This window comes from Polypterus senegalus, chromosome 16 (assembly GCF_016835505.1).
Source record: "Polypterus senegalus isolate Bchr_013 chromosome 16, ASM1683550v1, whole genome shotgun sequence".
NCBI classification, from domain to species: Eukaryota; Metazoa; Chordata; class Cladistia; order Polypteriformes; family Polypteridae; genus Polypterus; species Polypterus senegalus.
Window position 1 is genome coordinate 57,239,365 of NC_053169.1, and position 17,249 is coordinate 57,256,613.

General features: G+C 36.8%; 2 protein-coding genes across 2 annotated transcripts in view; one reads left to right on the forward strand and one right to left on the reverse strand.

The window, feature by feature from the left end:
* Nucleotides 1-2,397, reverse strand: part of pno1 (partner of NOB1 homolog) — a 71,294-nt gene extending 68,897 nt beyond the window's left edge. Inside the window, exon 1 of the mRNA XM_039737891.1 lies at nt 2,054-2,397. Coding sequence (XP_039593825.1) covers nt 2,054-2,251 — 198 coding nt within the window. The 5' untranslated portion in view covers nt 2,252-2,397. The remainder of the gene's footprint in view (nt 1-2,053) is intronic.
* Nucleotides 2,398-2,533: 136 nt separating this feature from the next.
* Nucleotides 2,534-17,249, forward strand: part of dnaaf10 (dynein axonemal assembly factor 10) — a 104,962-nt gene continuing 90,246 nt past the window's right edge. The window contains exon 1 of the mRNA XM_039737890.1: nt 2,534-3,004. Coding sequence (XP_039593824.1) covers nt 2,819-3,004 — 186 coding nt within the window. The 5' untranslated portion in view covers nt 2,534-2,818. The remainder of the gene's footprint in view (nt 3,005-17,249) is intronic.

A 17,249-nucleotide genomic window follows, 5' to 3' on the forward strand; every position in this document is an offset into this window, starting at 1 on the left:
GCAGTTATTGCTGCTTGGGGGATGGGTTACACCAGATACTGAAAGCAAAGGTTCACATACTTTTGCCACTCAAATATGTAATATTCAATCATTTTCCTTAATAAATAAATGACCAAGTATAATATATTTTTGTCTCATTTGTTTAACTGGTTTCTCTTGATCTACGTTTAGGACTTGAGTGAAAATCTGATGATGTGATTATGTTTTAGGTCATATTTATGGAGAAATATAGAAAATTCTATAGGGTTCATAAACCTTCAAGCACAACTGTATATACTTTGATAAGATTACTCCTTCCTACATAAAAGAATATTACAGATAAATTACCAATTAAGTGTCATTTAATATAAAATGTCACTTAACATACAGTATACAGAGAACTATTAGCTTCCGGTAACTATTTCAAATAAAAGGTTCTTTATTTTAATGCCGGAGTAAATGAGTCTACCGATTAACAATATAAACTACTCGGACCTGTGAAAGAAATTGTTTATTCTAATTAGATAAACACTCTGATCTATTAGTAGAAGTAGACAATACTACTGGGTGTACTGTATAAATCACCAGTTTGCTTTTTGTGATTCAAATGGTCTTGCAGTTAGGAGCACTGTAATCAAAGGACATTTACGTAAAAAATATTCTTGTACAGATTAGAATTTGCATCTTAACTATGAGAAACAGTCAGAGATTTCTCCCAAAGAGCCTTTAGTGTTGTCTTGGCTGTATGGCTTCAGGGTAACTGCTGTACTGAAAGGTAAACCGTCACACCAGTCTTGTGCCCTTTGGACCAGGTTTTCTTCGTGGACCTCTTTGTAATTAGAAACATTCATCCTTAATGCAATTCTGATCAGCCTCCCTACCCAATTTTGCCCAGAGAAATCAATTTTTGCATCATAAGACCAGAGAATTAAATTTTCCTTAGGCTTTCAGAGTCCCTTAAACTGCCACACTACCAAACACCACATGACTCATGAAGCACTGCTGATAACGTCATACTCCCGACTGACTCTCTCATCTCAGTTGAGGATTTCTGAAGGTCTCTGACCAAGGCCCTTCCTTTCCCAGTTACTTAGTTTAGCCAGATTACCAACTGTAGGAAGAGTTTGGATAGTTCCAAACTTCCTCCTGTTAACAATTAGAGGCCACTGTACTCCTGGGAACACCCCAAGTTTTTTTTTTTTTTTTTAAATTCCCTTGTCCTGACCTATTCCTTGGACTTCATGGACATTTTCTTGTCAGGACATGCAGTGCCAGTTGTGGAACTTGATATACAAAAAGTATGTGCCTTTCTCAACTATGTCCCAATATTTAAATATGCCAAAGGTGGACACCAATCAAATGCAAGACAAATCAAGAATAATTAAAGCAAACAAGATTCTCCTGACCACAATATGAACGAAAGATCTGTTTTATACATTTTAATACATTTACAGAAAGATCGGAAATGTGTGTGGCCGAGTGTATATTAAAGGGCTAAATGGCTAATTTATCCATTTAAAATTATATCTACAACACAAGAAGTGTACAGAATGCGAAAGGATTTGAATACTTTCGAAAGCCACTGTACAGTATAGTTTATATCAGATACGCATACCATTATGCTTGCCATTCTCAAATTTACACAATCTCTATGTCCCTTGACAGCAGTCGAGACCAAGTTAAACGGATATTTATATTATCTCAATGCGTTACAGATATGATTAAATAATAACATATCCACGTAGACAGTAAAAACTTGCTTTCAGCGAAAAGCACAGTAAAACAGTAACTACGTACTGGTGAAGTCACGAAAAGCCCTTAACTTCGACAATATTTAAAAAAGTAAAACGTAGTACGAATTAGGTGGCAAGACTTACAAAACGTGGATCATATTTACAATTTGACTGACAAAACCTTAAAGTGCATATTTACTTAATAATTAAACTTTATTTCTACTGTTACGTTCTTCGAAGAGTACGCGGAATAATATATTTTGAGCTGCTGAAAAAGTTTTTACCACCAACAACAGAAAAATATCAAACCACTTACTTAACTACTACAGATTTTCACTTACCATTAACTTATCTCCTGAAAGCGGTGGAAAATCTGGCCTTTTGCTTGGGCCTTGTGCATCGGTTTCCATCTGGACACGTTCTAGTTTACGTTTACGACTCTTTTTTTCACTCACTGTTTTAAAGTTATCATTTTGACATTCACTTTCCAAGCTAACGTCTGTAGTATTTCTTTCCTTGTCAGTAATGTCCGGATCCATTGGTAGCTACTTAAGAATAACGTAGCAATCGTACTTTATTGTTTATTTAAAAATACAGAGAGAACCCTTTAAAGGTACTTACAATCGAATAATCAAAGTTAAGGCATGGAAACGCAAGTACCAAATTTTCACACGAGGACAGCACGCATATCGGGTTGCGACATACGTCATTTAAAAGCGACGGACCCACTGATTTGGTGCTATTACAAGCTTTTGCCCGATGTTATTCTACCAAGCGAAATAATATATACTTTAATTAATTATATGATTTACTTTAAATATGTCAGTCATTGAAAATATCCCTTTTAGAAAAAATAGTTAAAAGAGAGCGTAATCAAGGAAGAATTTTAAGTTTGTATAAACATTTGAGATCTGCGAAATGCCAGAATGTAAGCTAGCATATACAATAACACAAAGATGCGATCCTGTTAACTGTAACAGGCGCAAATTAGACAGCTAATATCTAGGGGGTCCTCGTTTCACCGTTTCTCCAACCTAATACACGTTGTGGTTACCTATTCCCGTGCTCCATAGTGGATAGTGTGATATTTTGAATACATTGCCTCAATGTCAGTCTCCTTGGACAAACCGCAGATTATTTCACATATTCAGAAAAGTCTGAATTATACAGTCTTTGATACTAAATGGATTCCATGTAGTGCTAAGTTTGTCTGTATGGGCAATTTCGCAAGGGGCACCGGCGTAATACAAGTGTACGAAGTTCAGCAAGGGGAGGTGCTGCTAATCAAAGAGGTATGCTATCTGATGTTTTAATTATTTATTTGTTTGTGTGTTTGTTTATTTGCTGATGTTAACATTTATTAAATTGAGTCATGACTAAGGTGCTTTACTGATATTAAAACTTGGAAGTGTAGACCGAAATGTTTTTGATAACGACATAAACGAATGGTTACCATGGTTACCGTAGTTGCCATAACTTTCCTTACATTATTTGGTGCAGCAGCCCCCACGCTTTCCCATATAAATCACTTTATTTTACTCTATGATTAACCGCTACTAGCCCTAATAAATCAGGCATTTTTTATGAAAATGTATTTGTTTTGTAGATGCAATTCTTGAATTTAATGATATTTGCTTATACGTCCTTGGAGAAAGTAAGCTAATACTTGCTTAATTTGTAGCTATTAGATTCGGAAAATGTTTCATAGAATGACGAATATTAATATGCCCGTTCAAATGTTATATGCACGGAAAAAAATTATACACAGCAAAGTAAAGCGTGACACAACAACCTTAACTCTGTATCTTAGTATTCTTAAATCTACTTATTTTGGCTATTATAGGTCGCAAGTAATTGTATTATATCTGTTTAAGGAGCTAGGAAATATTGTTCCACTATCTAGAAAACATAAGAGGGCTGAACTAAGTAAGCAAGAAATAGAGCATCCATCGCATTGCAGAAACAAGTTTATCAGTATGGATTTTGTCAGGGCAGATCATATCTTTCTGATATTCTGGAGTTTTAGGAGAAAGCAAAAAAAAGTATATATGATGAAATATATACACCTATTATTTATTTTGAATTTCAAAAAGCTTTTGATAAGGTACCTCGTTAGGGGCTTGTAATTATTCTAAATAAAGTGGACAGTAAAGGTGTATTGTAGATATACTATTGGTTAATCACCGACAGTGGATGACTATGGTGTTGGAGACTTTTTCATAATTAGGGGATGTTAAAAGAGGGGTTTCTGTTAACTGTACATAGTTGTATGCAAAAATGTGACACCTCTGGCCAAATTGTATACATTGTTGACATTTAAAGTAAGAAAATTGTAAATGCTACTTAAACAGCAAATAACCTTAAACAATGTAATTTCATTAAAATTTAATGTGCGGTTAAGATTAATTTGATGAATGAAAAAAATGTAAATTAAATAAAAGAGTAAAAGGCCTTCGTAAGACTACTAGCAAAATACCCGCGCTTCGCAGCAGCAAAATACTGCCTTAACATTTTTTATTAAGAAGAAAATTAAACCTTTTTAAACTGAAAGAAAATATGCCAATAATTATTTAAGGATCTCTTTGTATACCACATTGTGAGTTCGGCCCTCCGGTTGTAATATGACCAAGCTGTGCGCTGAGCTTACTCTTGAGCATGCAGCGTACAGTTGGCCATGTGAACAGTAATCTTGTTTCAAATCTCACAGCTTGGATTGCTGCTGTTATAATCGGTTTGAGTTTCATGGTTTGCTTCAATTACGACAGTATTTGCAGGACTTGTGTTGAAGTGACATTCGGCAACTGTCAAGCGTTGTAAGCATACAACCGGTTTCATCGATAACTTCACATCCAGCTTTTGAGAGTTTAAACATCCATAAACATGAAAGTGTCCATTACTGAAATCGTCACCTTTGAACCTAAGATGTTTAAGAGGCATTGGCAGTTGTCGAAAGGTGTAAAATATTTGGCCATTTCGGTACACTTGAAAGCGACAACCGAACAATTCAGCGGCAGCCATCAACTCACATGCAGAACCGTAGGTGAAGGGCTTCAGCATTTCACTCTTATAGTGCTCCTGTGTAGTATAATTATCTCCTGTACCGTCATCAGTCCACACCTTGAACCTGTCCCAGTCATTCAATACATAAGACACAATGTTCCTCCGGATATCAAAAGTGAGTAACAAAGAGAATGGAAAAGGTGGGTGCCATCTCTGGGCATGGAAACCACTCGGTAAGTGACAGTTCTTTGATCGATGGAGATCACCTCGATAGACATGTGAATGGGGGTACGGTTGGAATGATAAAGGAAATGGGTACCTGAACAATGTACAGTAAGTCTAAAATACCTACACAATAACTATAATCGTAATAAACGAACAATAAAACAGCGGAGAAGTCGTGGATTAAATAAAAAGGCTGTAGTTATCAGCAGGGAGATGTGAATCCCGTGGCGAAGCAAGGAAGGGAATGTAGAGACCAGAGTGATGGACGGCCTTATATAGGTAGGCAGCCAACAACGTAGGAGGCGTTGGGATGGAGGACCCAACGCCGCCTCACATGGTGACCGAGCTGCAGGCTATGGACGTATATAGCGTTGGGAACCCGCATACGTAAGTAACAAAGACGTTGAAAAGTTCAATATGGCGGCCGACAATGGCATCATACCACCAAAATAAGTACGTACATTGGTTTCGGTTAGCGCAGGGAAGCCGCCTACCAAATTTCGTGAAGATGGGGCCATAAATAAGAAAGTTCAACATGGCGGACATTGTCGACCGTTATGACCGTTACGCGTAGAATTTCGAAATGAAACCTGGTTAACTTTTGTAAGTAAGCTGTAAGGAATGAGCCTGCCAAATTTCAGCCTTCTACCTACACAGCAAGTTGGAGAATTAGTGACGTTGGAAAGTTCAATATGGCAGCCTACAGTGGCGTCATACCACCTAAATATGTACGTACATCGGTTTCGGCTAGTGCAGGGAAGCCGCCTACCAAATTTCGTGAAAATGGAGCCATAAATAAGAAAGTTCAACATGGCGGACTTTGTCGGCCATTATCGACCGTTATGACCGTTACATGTAGAATTTCGAAATGAAACCTGCTTAACTTTTGTAAGTAAGCTGTAAGGAATAAGCCTGCCAAATTTCAGCCTTCTACCTACACGGGAAGTTAAGAGTGAGGGAGTGAGTGCCTTTTATAGATAACCTAAAAGCTAGTCAAGATTGTAGATGATCTGAAACTGGGTGGAACAGCAGATAATTTAGAATCACCCAGTTAAAGTATTAAAGTTAAAAGTGCTTGTCGAATGTATTCCCTTACTCAGCAGTGTAATATGGACTTACTGTAGGTGTGCCTACTGAATGAATATTATGTTGAGTGCAAAAATAGTATAGGTTGTGCTTCTTTTAATTAAGAATAATGCAGATTATGCTGCTAATCATATTAGTTTAATATCAGTTAAGACAGATATTTTTATATGTATTCTGTCTAAAACAATTACCAATAATGATTTGTACCAAACAATTAATATTTTAATATAAGTGTGTTGTTACTGTATTGTATTTTGATGATTTAGCTCTAACTAGAACAAATCATGAATCAGATGTTTGCTGCTTTCATTTGCACTTCAAATATCTAAATGGATGAGGCTGATATCACATGTGTTTTACAAAGCTCTAAAGCAGGGGTTCTTAAAGCTTTTAATCTGAGGACTCAAATGTGAAAATCAATACTGTACTGGTGCCCAGGAAGAGGATTATTATCATAGTGGTAAATGAGGTAAATTACAGTGGCCATACAATTAAAAAGGTAAATGCATTTGTTTCCCTTCAGTCATATTTCTTATATGAATATTTCTAAAAGGGGAAAAGTGGGAGTCTAGTGTTTTGTTAAAAAAACAATACTCTGTTTATCCAAATTCAAACGATGTTACCTCATTACAGGGGGAGCGAATGTGCATGCATGTGCGCACAGTAGGTCCAGATCAGCTCTGCCAGTCAGCCTAACCTGCATGTCTTGGACTGTGGGAGTATATGGCGAGAACACGCAAACTCCACATAGAGAGCACCTGAGGCTTAAACTTAAAAGAGATATCGTTCAAAACAAGAAAAGATTTCTGACATGCGTCATTGCCAGTGGAATTGCATTTTTTAAGCTTTAGTTAAGCAGAGCGAGATTTTTATTGGGTGTGGAGTGAGGATTTGATAATTATTGAAAGCATGCTGTGAATGTCCAGTTTACTTTGTAATTTTTCTTATGGCACCAGTTAAGGAATGAAGTATTTAAAAAATGAATTAATCAATGCAGTTTGTTTACCTTGTCTTAAGCAACATTTAAAATATTTTTCAAGTGAGCTCCACTATTAACAATACATTTATCTAAATTTATCTTGGTAAATAGTTTAAAATACACTCAAAATATTTTGTTGGATTTACTTAACTGTGCAAATAAATACAAATATTTAGTATTGTCTCCTTAAATGACTTACACTCATTCAACATAATGTGGTCAAACTAGATCAAACACATTTCCTTATGTTCAAGAAACTAAACAAGCTCAATGTTGTTTTATTTTTCTGGATTTAATGTACAAACTAAATGGACTTAATAAAAAATATATCACAGTATTTTGTCTTTACTTAGCTGTAGATAGTAATACTAATTAATTACATCTAGTGTAGATAGATAGATAGATAGATAGATGCTATATTAATCCCAAGGGGAAATTCACAATAATAAATATTCAAGCAATATCAACACTATTAAATTTAGTGTGTAGTCATTCAGTTATTACCACATAAGCTAATCAAGTTATATTTTGGTTGATTGTATTTTCATGCAAATGTAACATTAATTAAATAACTGTTTTGGAAACAAAGACAAAAATGCTTTTCTGATGTAGGGTGAATGACATGCATCAAAAATAAGTCTCATAAATCGTCTTCACAAACCCCTTCAAAATGCACAGCATTTGGAATAAAATCAATTTACCAAGTCTTTAACTTTCCTTAAGGTGTGAGGATCCCTTGGAATGTGGTGTTAACAAAAGGGACCGTTCTTTATGGAAAATATAACACTTTATACAAATATTGGATAGTAAATGTACATAAAACAAACTTTTAACTGTATATAGGGAAAGTGGAAATACCATGTTTTGAGGATTAGAAAGTTATTAATTCTGAGTAAAATTAACATGAAATTAGTGAGTAATGACAATAGTCATGCTTAGGTTATGCTTCTGTTGAAAGAGACAGTAGTCGATATAATTAGAAAATGGTATGTTATACCAGAAAATATTGTTTTAAGTTCAACTAACTTGAATTGGGTGCATGAAGTGAACATCTCTAATAGTTTATTTGAGTGCTCTGGTTTCCAATTAGCAGTTCAATTAACCAGACAAATAAACTAAGTTATTCCTAAAAAAATATACACTATGCATACTTTATACGGATGATAGGATAAATCTTGCTTAATAATTCAGTGATAGTTCAGTTTGAAATGTTTAACTCTACTGATTAACACTGTATTGAATGTCTACTGCTTGTCTCAACGTTTTGATATTTCCTGACGCATTTCTAAATAGTTAAAAATAAACATGTCTTTCACAATACCAGTAGATTACATACTTTTTAATGCTGGTTTTCCAAAGTAAGAGACGGTGCCACTAATCCGTAGTATGTTTACTTAAGAAATGTAAATCATGTACTGTAGTTACAATTAGTTTTTATGAATAAAAAATATCACAATGCAGAAACTCTAGACATAAAGCGCTGACCTGGCTGAAATCAAATTCTTTTCCAGTAGCTATGTAGAGGGCAGACTAAAAAAAAAATCAAAGCAAGTTATTATTTTTAAGCAGTCATTACATTTTGATATTGTCATAATGTCCTCAATTTACCATGAGCATAAAGATCCTACAGTCCAGACTGTCAATCTGTCATTTCAAAGGACTGATTAGTAAAGGAGCTTTGTATGTTTCAACTGTACTAGCAAAACATATTTAGCTTTACATTATCTTGTTCTGTGGCTCCTTTAAGATACTTGGCACAAGTGTAGAGGCAGTGCTCCAAAAAGTAATTTGTTTTTGTCAATATCCATTTTTAAATTAATGTATATTAAAAACAGAGTTCATGTGAATTTTACAGATGGATCATCATTGTAGAACTTGATTAGTAATACAGTAGAGCCCCGCAAAGTCGCGGTTCAGGGTTCGCGGACTCAGTTGTTCGCAGATTTTTTCTCAGAACCTAACTATTAATTGTTAGCAGAAAGCACAAATATTCTCCGCAATTTTTTATGCCTTTTTTGTGGCAATACTGTGCTGTAGAGAGAACAGGAAGCAACCGCTGAGGGAAACATGGTTTGGGATGGTGAAAGTAGCCAATCCTAGAGTGTTATTCATTTCTCCTTGCTGCTGATTGATTGCTGCCCTGTGACGCGTCTCCAGGTGAGTGGGTTTACCACCACTGAGGGAAACGCGGTTTGGGATGGTTAAAGTAACCAATCTGAGAGCGTTATTCATTTCTCCTTGCTGCTGATTGATTGCTGCCCTGTGACGCTACTCCAGCTGAGTGTCCTCGTGTTTTCCATTTTGTTATTCTTAAATGCTCAAGATGTCGCCGAATCGACCCTGCACCTTCTAAAGCTTCTGGCACTGAGCCTAAGCAGCAGAAGAAGTGAAAAACACTCCAGGAGTAGGTTGAACTACTGGATTTGCTCCAGGAACTAAAAAGTTGCAAGTAGCGCACCACTAAGGCATTAATGAAAGCACCACACGCTACATAAAGAAGAATGAAGCAGCGATCTGGAGTACCGTATCTATAAGTTTCTGTGATAGTGCCAAAAAGGTAACGACCGTAAGGAATAAAAATATCCTCAGGATGGAATCTGCCTTGGCATTGTGGATCACTGACTGCAGGAAGAAGAACATCCGCTTGGACGGTAACATCATCCATGAGAAAGCACGGAAATTGTGCCAACAGTTCGCTACAGGAGACAATATAGCAACTTCTCATCACAATGTTCCTGAAACCTATAAAGAAAAGCCAGCACAAAACCCCACCAGAAGAAGACCCGTCCAAAAATATGACTCCTCCTGAAGCGCCCGAAGAAGAGGCGCCGCCCGAGGAGTTTTAAATCCTCTGCATCATACTGCACAGCTACTTCATCATCATCATCAATATCATTCATTATTGGTAAGTACCCATACATTTTACTGTATTTTGATTAAATGAAATTATTACGTATTTACTCTACTTATAATAAACACAACGACAGCGCATACCTAAGAAAACGTGCTTGCATGAATTACAGTACACTACGTATAGTGGTAACATCTGTATTTTATATTCTAGCACTGCGGGTGACATAGCAGTACAGTACTGTACAGTAAATGGGTTTACCTTTAAATTTTGTTTTTAGGTAATGTGTTAAGGTAATTTTTTTAGGTAATGTATTAAGCTGAGTTTGCAACAAAATTAAAGTGCTTTGGGAGCATACTGTATTTTCATACCTGTATTTCAAAATATTAAAAAAGTTACATTGAACATTTTCAAATAAAATGTTTTCTGCAGTTTACAAAGCGCTTTTTTATTTTTATTCATGTAAAGCTTGGGTCACAGATTTGTACAAGAGACAGGAAGGCGAGCCCAGGTTTTCAAGAAAAATACAGGTACTTTATTACTGTATAGTAAAGGCAGGTACAGTCTCAAGACTTCATTCAGAATAGGAACTTTTAGGATCCATGGCACAGGAGATTGTCCTGCTTTAGCTCCCATCTTCAGATTAGAAGAACACCAGTGCCTTGGAATCACTGACAATCTGTCTGGCAAAGACATATCAGTAGAGTGTGACGATGAGCAGATGAAAGCCTGGTGTGAAATGTTAAACACTGTGGGACAAGCACAGTACGTGGCAACCCTATTCCTGCAGAGGACAGCCAATTGTTTTGCCTTTGGTTTACTGTTTTCCTGACACAGCAGAGTAGCTACAGAGCTGTCCTTGTGTCACTGCCATTAGACAGGACGAATTGCCTGAGGCCCTGGTCACAATACTATACATAATTTTCTCCATATTTATTATTATGAAATTTCTGTTATAACGGATTTTTTTTTGTTCCTGTGAGTTTTCTTATAACAGCATTCCACCTGTAACTGTTAAATAAAAAATATAGTGTGTTACAAACTTTGCATTACTTTTTCTTATTTTGCATGAAAAACTGCACATTCAAATGACCAGTATTTGTTACTGAATCTTAATTCCTCATAGAAGCCTTCATTATATGTCCAGAAATACTGTCAAATTTGTTAATTTTCTTGTGTTTTATAAATACGTTTAGTCATTCATGTGCAGTGAAGTAAATAACATCCATCTCTTCTTTTTCTCTCCTCGAACACAAACCCTTGAAGATTTGCAGTATGAATACTAGCAGCTGTCTTTAGCAAATAGCTGTACTGAATCTTGATGAATCTACACTGACACCTTTATATATATATATATATATATATATATATATATATATATATATATATATATATATATATATATATATATATATATATATGTGTGTTTGTGTGTGTGTGTTTCTGTTACTAGGCTGCACACAGCACACTCTTCTGCTTGGCTGTGTGGTTGTGTCCTGGAAAAGGCAGGCATACCATGTTTGCTCCTTGCCTTATACTCTGTGCTACTGTGATAATCGTGGCCTCCCTGTGACCCTAAACTGGGTGGATTAAATTCATCCCTGAAGACATGCAGTATTAAATGTATGCGTATGAACTTTATTCAGTTCTTTTCACTTGATTACATTGGATAACAAATTGGACTGGACTGCCAATACTGATGCTCTATGTAAGAAAGGTCAGAGCAGACTATGCTTTCTGAGAAGGTTGGCATCCTTCAACATCTGCAGTAAGATGCTGCAGATGTTCTACCAGACGGTTGTGGCGAGTGCCCTCTTCTACGCAGTGGTGTGCTGGGGTGGCAGCATAAAGATGAAAGACGCCTCACGCCTGGACAAACTTGTTAAGAAGGCAGGCTGTATTGTAGGAGTAAAGTTGGACAGTTTAACATCTGTGGCAGAGCGACGGGCATTAAGCAAACTCCTGTCAATCATGAATAATCCACTGCATCCACTGAACAGTGTCATCTCCAGACAGAGGAGCAGCTTCAGTGACAGACTGAGGAGATCGTTCCTCCCCCACACTATGCGACTCTTCAATTCCACCTGGGGGAGTAAATGCTAACATTTTTATTTTTTTCATTTTTATTACTATTTAATTTAATATTGTTTCTTTGTATCAGTATACCGCTGCTGGATTATGTGAATTTCCCCTTGGGATTAATAAAGTATATATCTATCTATCTATCATTCTACATGAGTGCTTATGTTCTTTCTCACTAGCTGTCAACAAACGGTTAGAGCACACATCAACAAAAACATTTATTTACAGTGGTGTGAAAAACTATTTGCCCCCTTCCTGATTTCTTATTCTTTTGCATGTTTGTCACACAAAATGTTTCTGATCATCAAACACATTTAACCATTAGTCAAATATAACACAAGTAAACACAAAATGCAGTTTTAAAATGATGGTTTTTATTATTTAGGGAGAAAAAATCCAAACCTACATGGCCCTGTGTGAAAAAGTAATTGCCCCCTGAACCTAATAACTGGTTGGGCCACCCTTAGCAGCAATAACTGCAATCAAACGTTTGCGATAACTTGCAATGAGTCTTTTACAGCGCTCTGGAGGAATTTTGGCCCACTCATCTTTGCAGAATTGTTGTAATTCAGCTTTATTTGAGGGTTTTCTAGCATGAACCGCCTTTTTAAGGTCATGCCATAGCATCTCAATTGGATTCAGGTCAGGACTTTGACTAGGCCACTCCAAAGTCTTCATTTTGTTTTTCTTCAGCCATTCAGAGGTGGATTTGCTGGTGTGTTTTGGGTCATTGTCCTGTTGCAGCACCCAAGATCGCTTCAGCTTGAGTTGACGAACAGATGGCCGGACATTCTCCTTCAGGATTTTTTGGTACACAGTAGAATTCATGGTTCCATCTATCACAGCAAGCCTTCCAGGTCCTGAAGCTGCAAAACAACCCCAGACCATCACACTACCACCACCATATTCTACTGTTGGTATGATGTTCTTTTTCTGAAATGCTGTGTTCCTTTTACGCCAGATGTAACGGGACATTTGCCTTCCAAAAGTTCAACTTTTGTCTCATCAGTCCACAAGGTATTTTCCCAAAAGTCTTGGCAATCATTGAGACGTTTCTTAGCAAAATTGAGACAAGCCCTAATGTTCTTTTTGCTTAACAGTGGTTTGCGTCTTGGAAATCTGCCATGCAGGCCGTTTTTACCCAGTCTCTTTCTTATGGTGGAGTCGTGAACACTGATCTTAATTGAGGCAAGTGAGGCCTGCAGTTCTTTAGACGTTGTCCTGGGGTCTTTGTGACCTCTCGGATGAGTCGTCTCTGCGCTCTTGGGGTAATTTTGGTCGGCCGGCCACTCCTGGGAAGGTTCACCACTGTTCCATGTTTTTGCCATTTGTGGATAATGGCTCTCACTGTGGTTCGCTGGAGTCCCAAAGCTTTAGAAATGGCTTTATAACCTTTACCAGACTGATAGATCTCAATTACTTCTGTTCTCATTTGTTCCTGAATTTCTTTGCATCTTGGCATGATGTCTAGCTTTTGAGGTGCTTTTGGTCTACTTCTCTGTGTCAGGCAGCTCCTATTTAAGTGATTTCTTGATTGAAACAGGTGTGGCAGTAATCAGGCCTGGGGGTGGCTACGGAAATTGAACTCAGGTGTGATACACCACAGTTAGGTTATTTTTTAACAAGGGGGCAATTACTTTTTCACACAGGGCCATGTAGACTTGGATTTTTTTCTCCCTAAATAATAAAAACCATAATTTAAAAATTGCATTTTGTGTTTACTTGTGTTATATTTGACTAATGGTTAAATGTGTTTGATGATCAGAAACATTTTGTGTGACAAACATGCAAAAGAATAAGAAATCAGGAAGGGGACAAATAGTTTTTCACACCACTGTATATAGCTCATTTTCATACAAATGATGTAGCTCAGTGCTTTACATGATGAAGAAAGAGAAAAAAAGACAACATAAATAAGAATTAAAATAAGGGAGTGCGTTACAGTAATCTAGTTGACTGAAAACAAAAGCGTGAACTAATTTCTTAGCCTCTTGCAGTGTTATAAGAGGTCTAACTTTTGCTATATTTCTTAAGTGAAAAAATGCTGTCCTAGTAATCTGATTAATATGTGATTTTAAAATTCAGGTCAGAGTCAATAGTTACCCCTAAATTCTTTACCTCTGTCTTGACTTTTAATCCTAATGGATCATGTTTATTTCTATTACCCTCATTGTATACATTTTTGCCAATCACTAAAATTTCTGTTTTCTCCTTATTTAGATTGAGAAAATTACTACTAATCCATTCAGAAACACAATTAAGACATTGTGTCAGTGAATTGAGTGTTGGGGATGTCAGGCGCTGTTGATAAATACAGCTGTGTGTCATCAGCATAGCTGTGGGTAGCTCACGTTATGCCCCCAGATAATCTGACCTAACAGAAGCAAGTAAATCGAAAAGAGCAGTGGACCCAGGATAGAGCCTTGTGGAACACCATGTGGAATATCCTGTGTCTTTAAAGTATAATTACCACAACTAACAAAGAATTTTCTACCTGCCAGTTAGGATTCAAAGCAATTTAAGACACCGCCAGAGGGGTCCACCCATTGACTAAGGCAATTTCTAAGAATATTGTGATCAATGGTATCAAATGCAGCACTCAGATCTAGGAGGATGAGAACAGATAAACAGCTTCTGTCTGCATTTACCCGCAAGTCATTTACTACTTTATGTACATACTTTCATTATGTAAAGCACTTTGAGCTACTTTTTTGTATGAAAATGTGCTATATAAATAAATGTTGTTGTTGTTACTTTAAGGAGTGCAGTTTCTGTACAGTGATTTGTTCTGAAACTTATAAAGAATAGCATGTTTATTGAGGTGGTCATTTAGCTGCATAATGACTTCCTTCTCTAGGATTTTACTTAAGAAAGGCAGGTTAGAAATAGGTCTAATATTTTCAAAGGCAGAGGAATCCATGTTATTTTTCTTCAGCAGAGGTGTAACTACAGCAGTCTTAAGACAGTCTGGGAAGCACCCAACCCCCCGTAATTTAATGATGAGTTTACTATGTCAAGAATGCTATCCATTAGCACACCCGATACTTCTTTGAAAAAACTTGTTGGTATTGGGTCAAGGACGCAGGTGGAGGGTCTCAGTTGAGAAATTATGTTATATAAATCAGGTAAATCTATCCTGGTGAAAGAATTTAATTTGTTTATAATGGACTACTTGGGTTTAAGAGGATCAGTATTGGGGAGATGTACTTTATTATTTCTAAAATCATTTTTGATTAAGAAATACAGCAAAAGCCTCACAATTTTCACTGGAAGTATTTTGGAGGCATTCCATTGAGTGACCCGGGTTTATCAGACAATCATTTGTAGAGAATAAGACTGGGATTACTAGCATTGTTATTTATAATTCTATAGAAATAACACCACCTCTCAAGATGGACTATGTTGTTGTTGTATTCAGTTATTGTAACCTTCAGCATCTCATCGTGGATAATCAGTTTAGTTTTTCTCCATTTACGCTCAGCTGTCTGGCATGTTTTCTTTAGATCAGACACTCTTTGAGTCTTCCATGGTATAACAGTGCTAGAAGATTTTTTTAACTATCTTTTCAGGTGTGACTATGTCAGCAGCAGCTCTAACCTTAGTATTTAAATTTTCCACCTTACTATTTACATTATCCTCACTATTGTAGTAAGCACTACAAACGGACTGGTTTCTTAGAATGTTTGTAAATTTTGAAGCTGCTGATGAATCGAAGAAGCATTTTTTAACAATATGCTTCTCGTAAATATTTTTTATCATTTGTATATTAAATAGTAAGTGAAAATGGTGTGATAGACCAATATCAATGATCTGCTTCACGTCAACTTTTAGTCCTTTAGTAATTACTAAGTCTAACGTATGCCTTGCTTTGTGTGTAGGCTGACTAATGTGCTGGCTCAAATCAAGAGTCCAGGAGGTTCATGAATGTTTTTACTTTCATGTCACACTGATTATCGATATGAAAGTTAAAGTCACCAACTATTACGAATGTGTCATAGTTCATAATTACAATTGGGACCAAGTCTGAGAATTCCTCAAAGAAAAATGCATTGTATTTAGGAGGTCTATACACAGATAATAATAGAAAGTGAGAAACTCCATGAATAACAACAGCAAGATACTCAAAGGACTTGAATTTACCAAAACTGACATCGTCACACTTTAACCAGCTCGAGTGAATGTTTACTAAACCGCCGCCTTTCTTGTAATTCTGAGGTACTGATTCGATTAAAACAGCCGCACCATTGGAGCTAAGCCACGTTTCACTTAGTGCAATAAGATCAATCTTCTCATCACTAATAAGATTGTTGATGGAAAACATCTTGTTAGTTAATGCTCTTAACATTTAATAAAGCCATATTTAATGTTTCGGAAGAGCAGAACTGAGTTAGATGTGCATTATGGGTATTTGAGATAGAAATTAAGTTATTTTTATTAGCGCCACCCTGTGTGTATTTTTTGTTTAATCTATAATCTGTTTTTATAGTTTTAATACATTGTTCATCTAGAAGTATAATTGTAATTAAATTATTTGTGTTTATGCCGCACTGCCTATATTTTTTTTTAAATGCATTGGGGTTAGTTATTAGAGTATTAATGCAATGCACTTTTGAGGAAGATTTTGTTAACAGAATTATTATGTCCTAGCAAAACGTTACGGAAAGGGTTAGGAGTAAAAATAGAGAGTCAACAGAGACAAATTACCTTAGCAATGTTTCGGAGAGGAACTATTTGGATGCAGACCATCCCGCTTGAAGAAACGCAGCCTATCCCAGAAGAGGTCCCAGTTGTCTACAAACCTGATGTTTTGACTCTCTCAGAAGCCTTTAAGCCAGATGTTTAACACCAGCTGACAACTGTAATACTCACTCGATCTTCTAACGGGGACCCGAGATAAAGATTCTTGCAGCAGTGAAGTATGCCTTGAGAATCTCCGACTGTCGGTATCTCACGTTGTTTACCCTGGCATGTATTACAATGGATCCCACAGCCCTGTTCTTGTGTCTCGCGAAGACTGTCGGTGCTGGTCTCGTAACATCTCCGACACAAGCACCGGGAAATCGAGACAAAAGATTTCTGATTAGGGCATGAGATGTTTAGGTTTTGTATGATTGAATCACCAATTAAAAATACATCACCTGGGGTTGAAGGCAAAGTGGGGGTGCGGAGAGGGTCAAACCGGTTCTGGGTGGAGATGCTTGCCTGTGCAGATGGAGGTGTTCTACCCTTAACACCCCACCTGCATAGCTTGAAACAGGTTGAGTTCTTCATCGTTGACTGACAATGAGGCGCGGGGGTAAAGCTCACTTGGCCT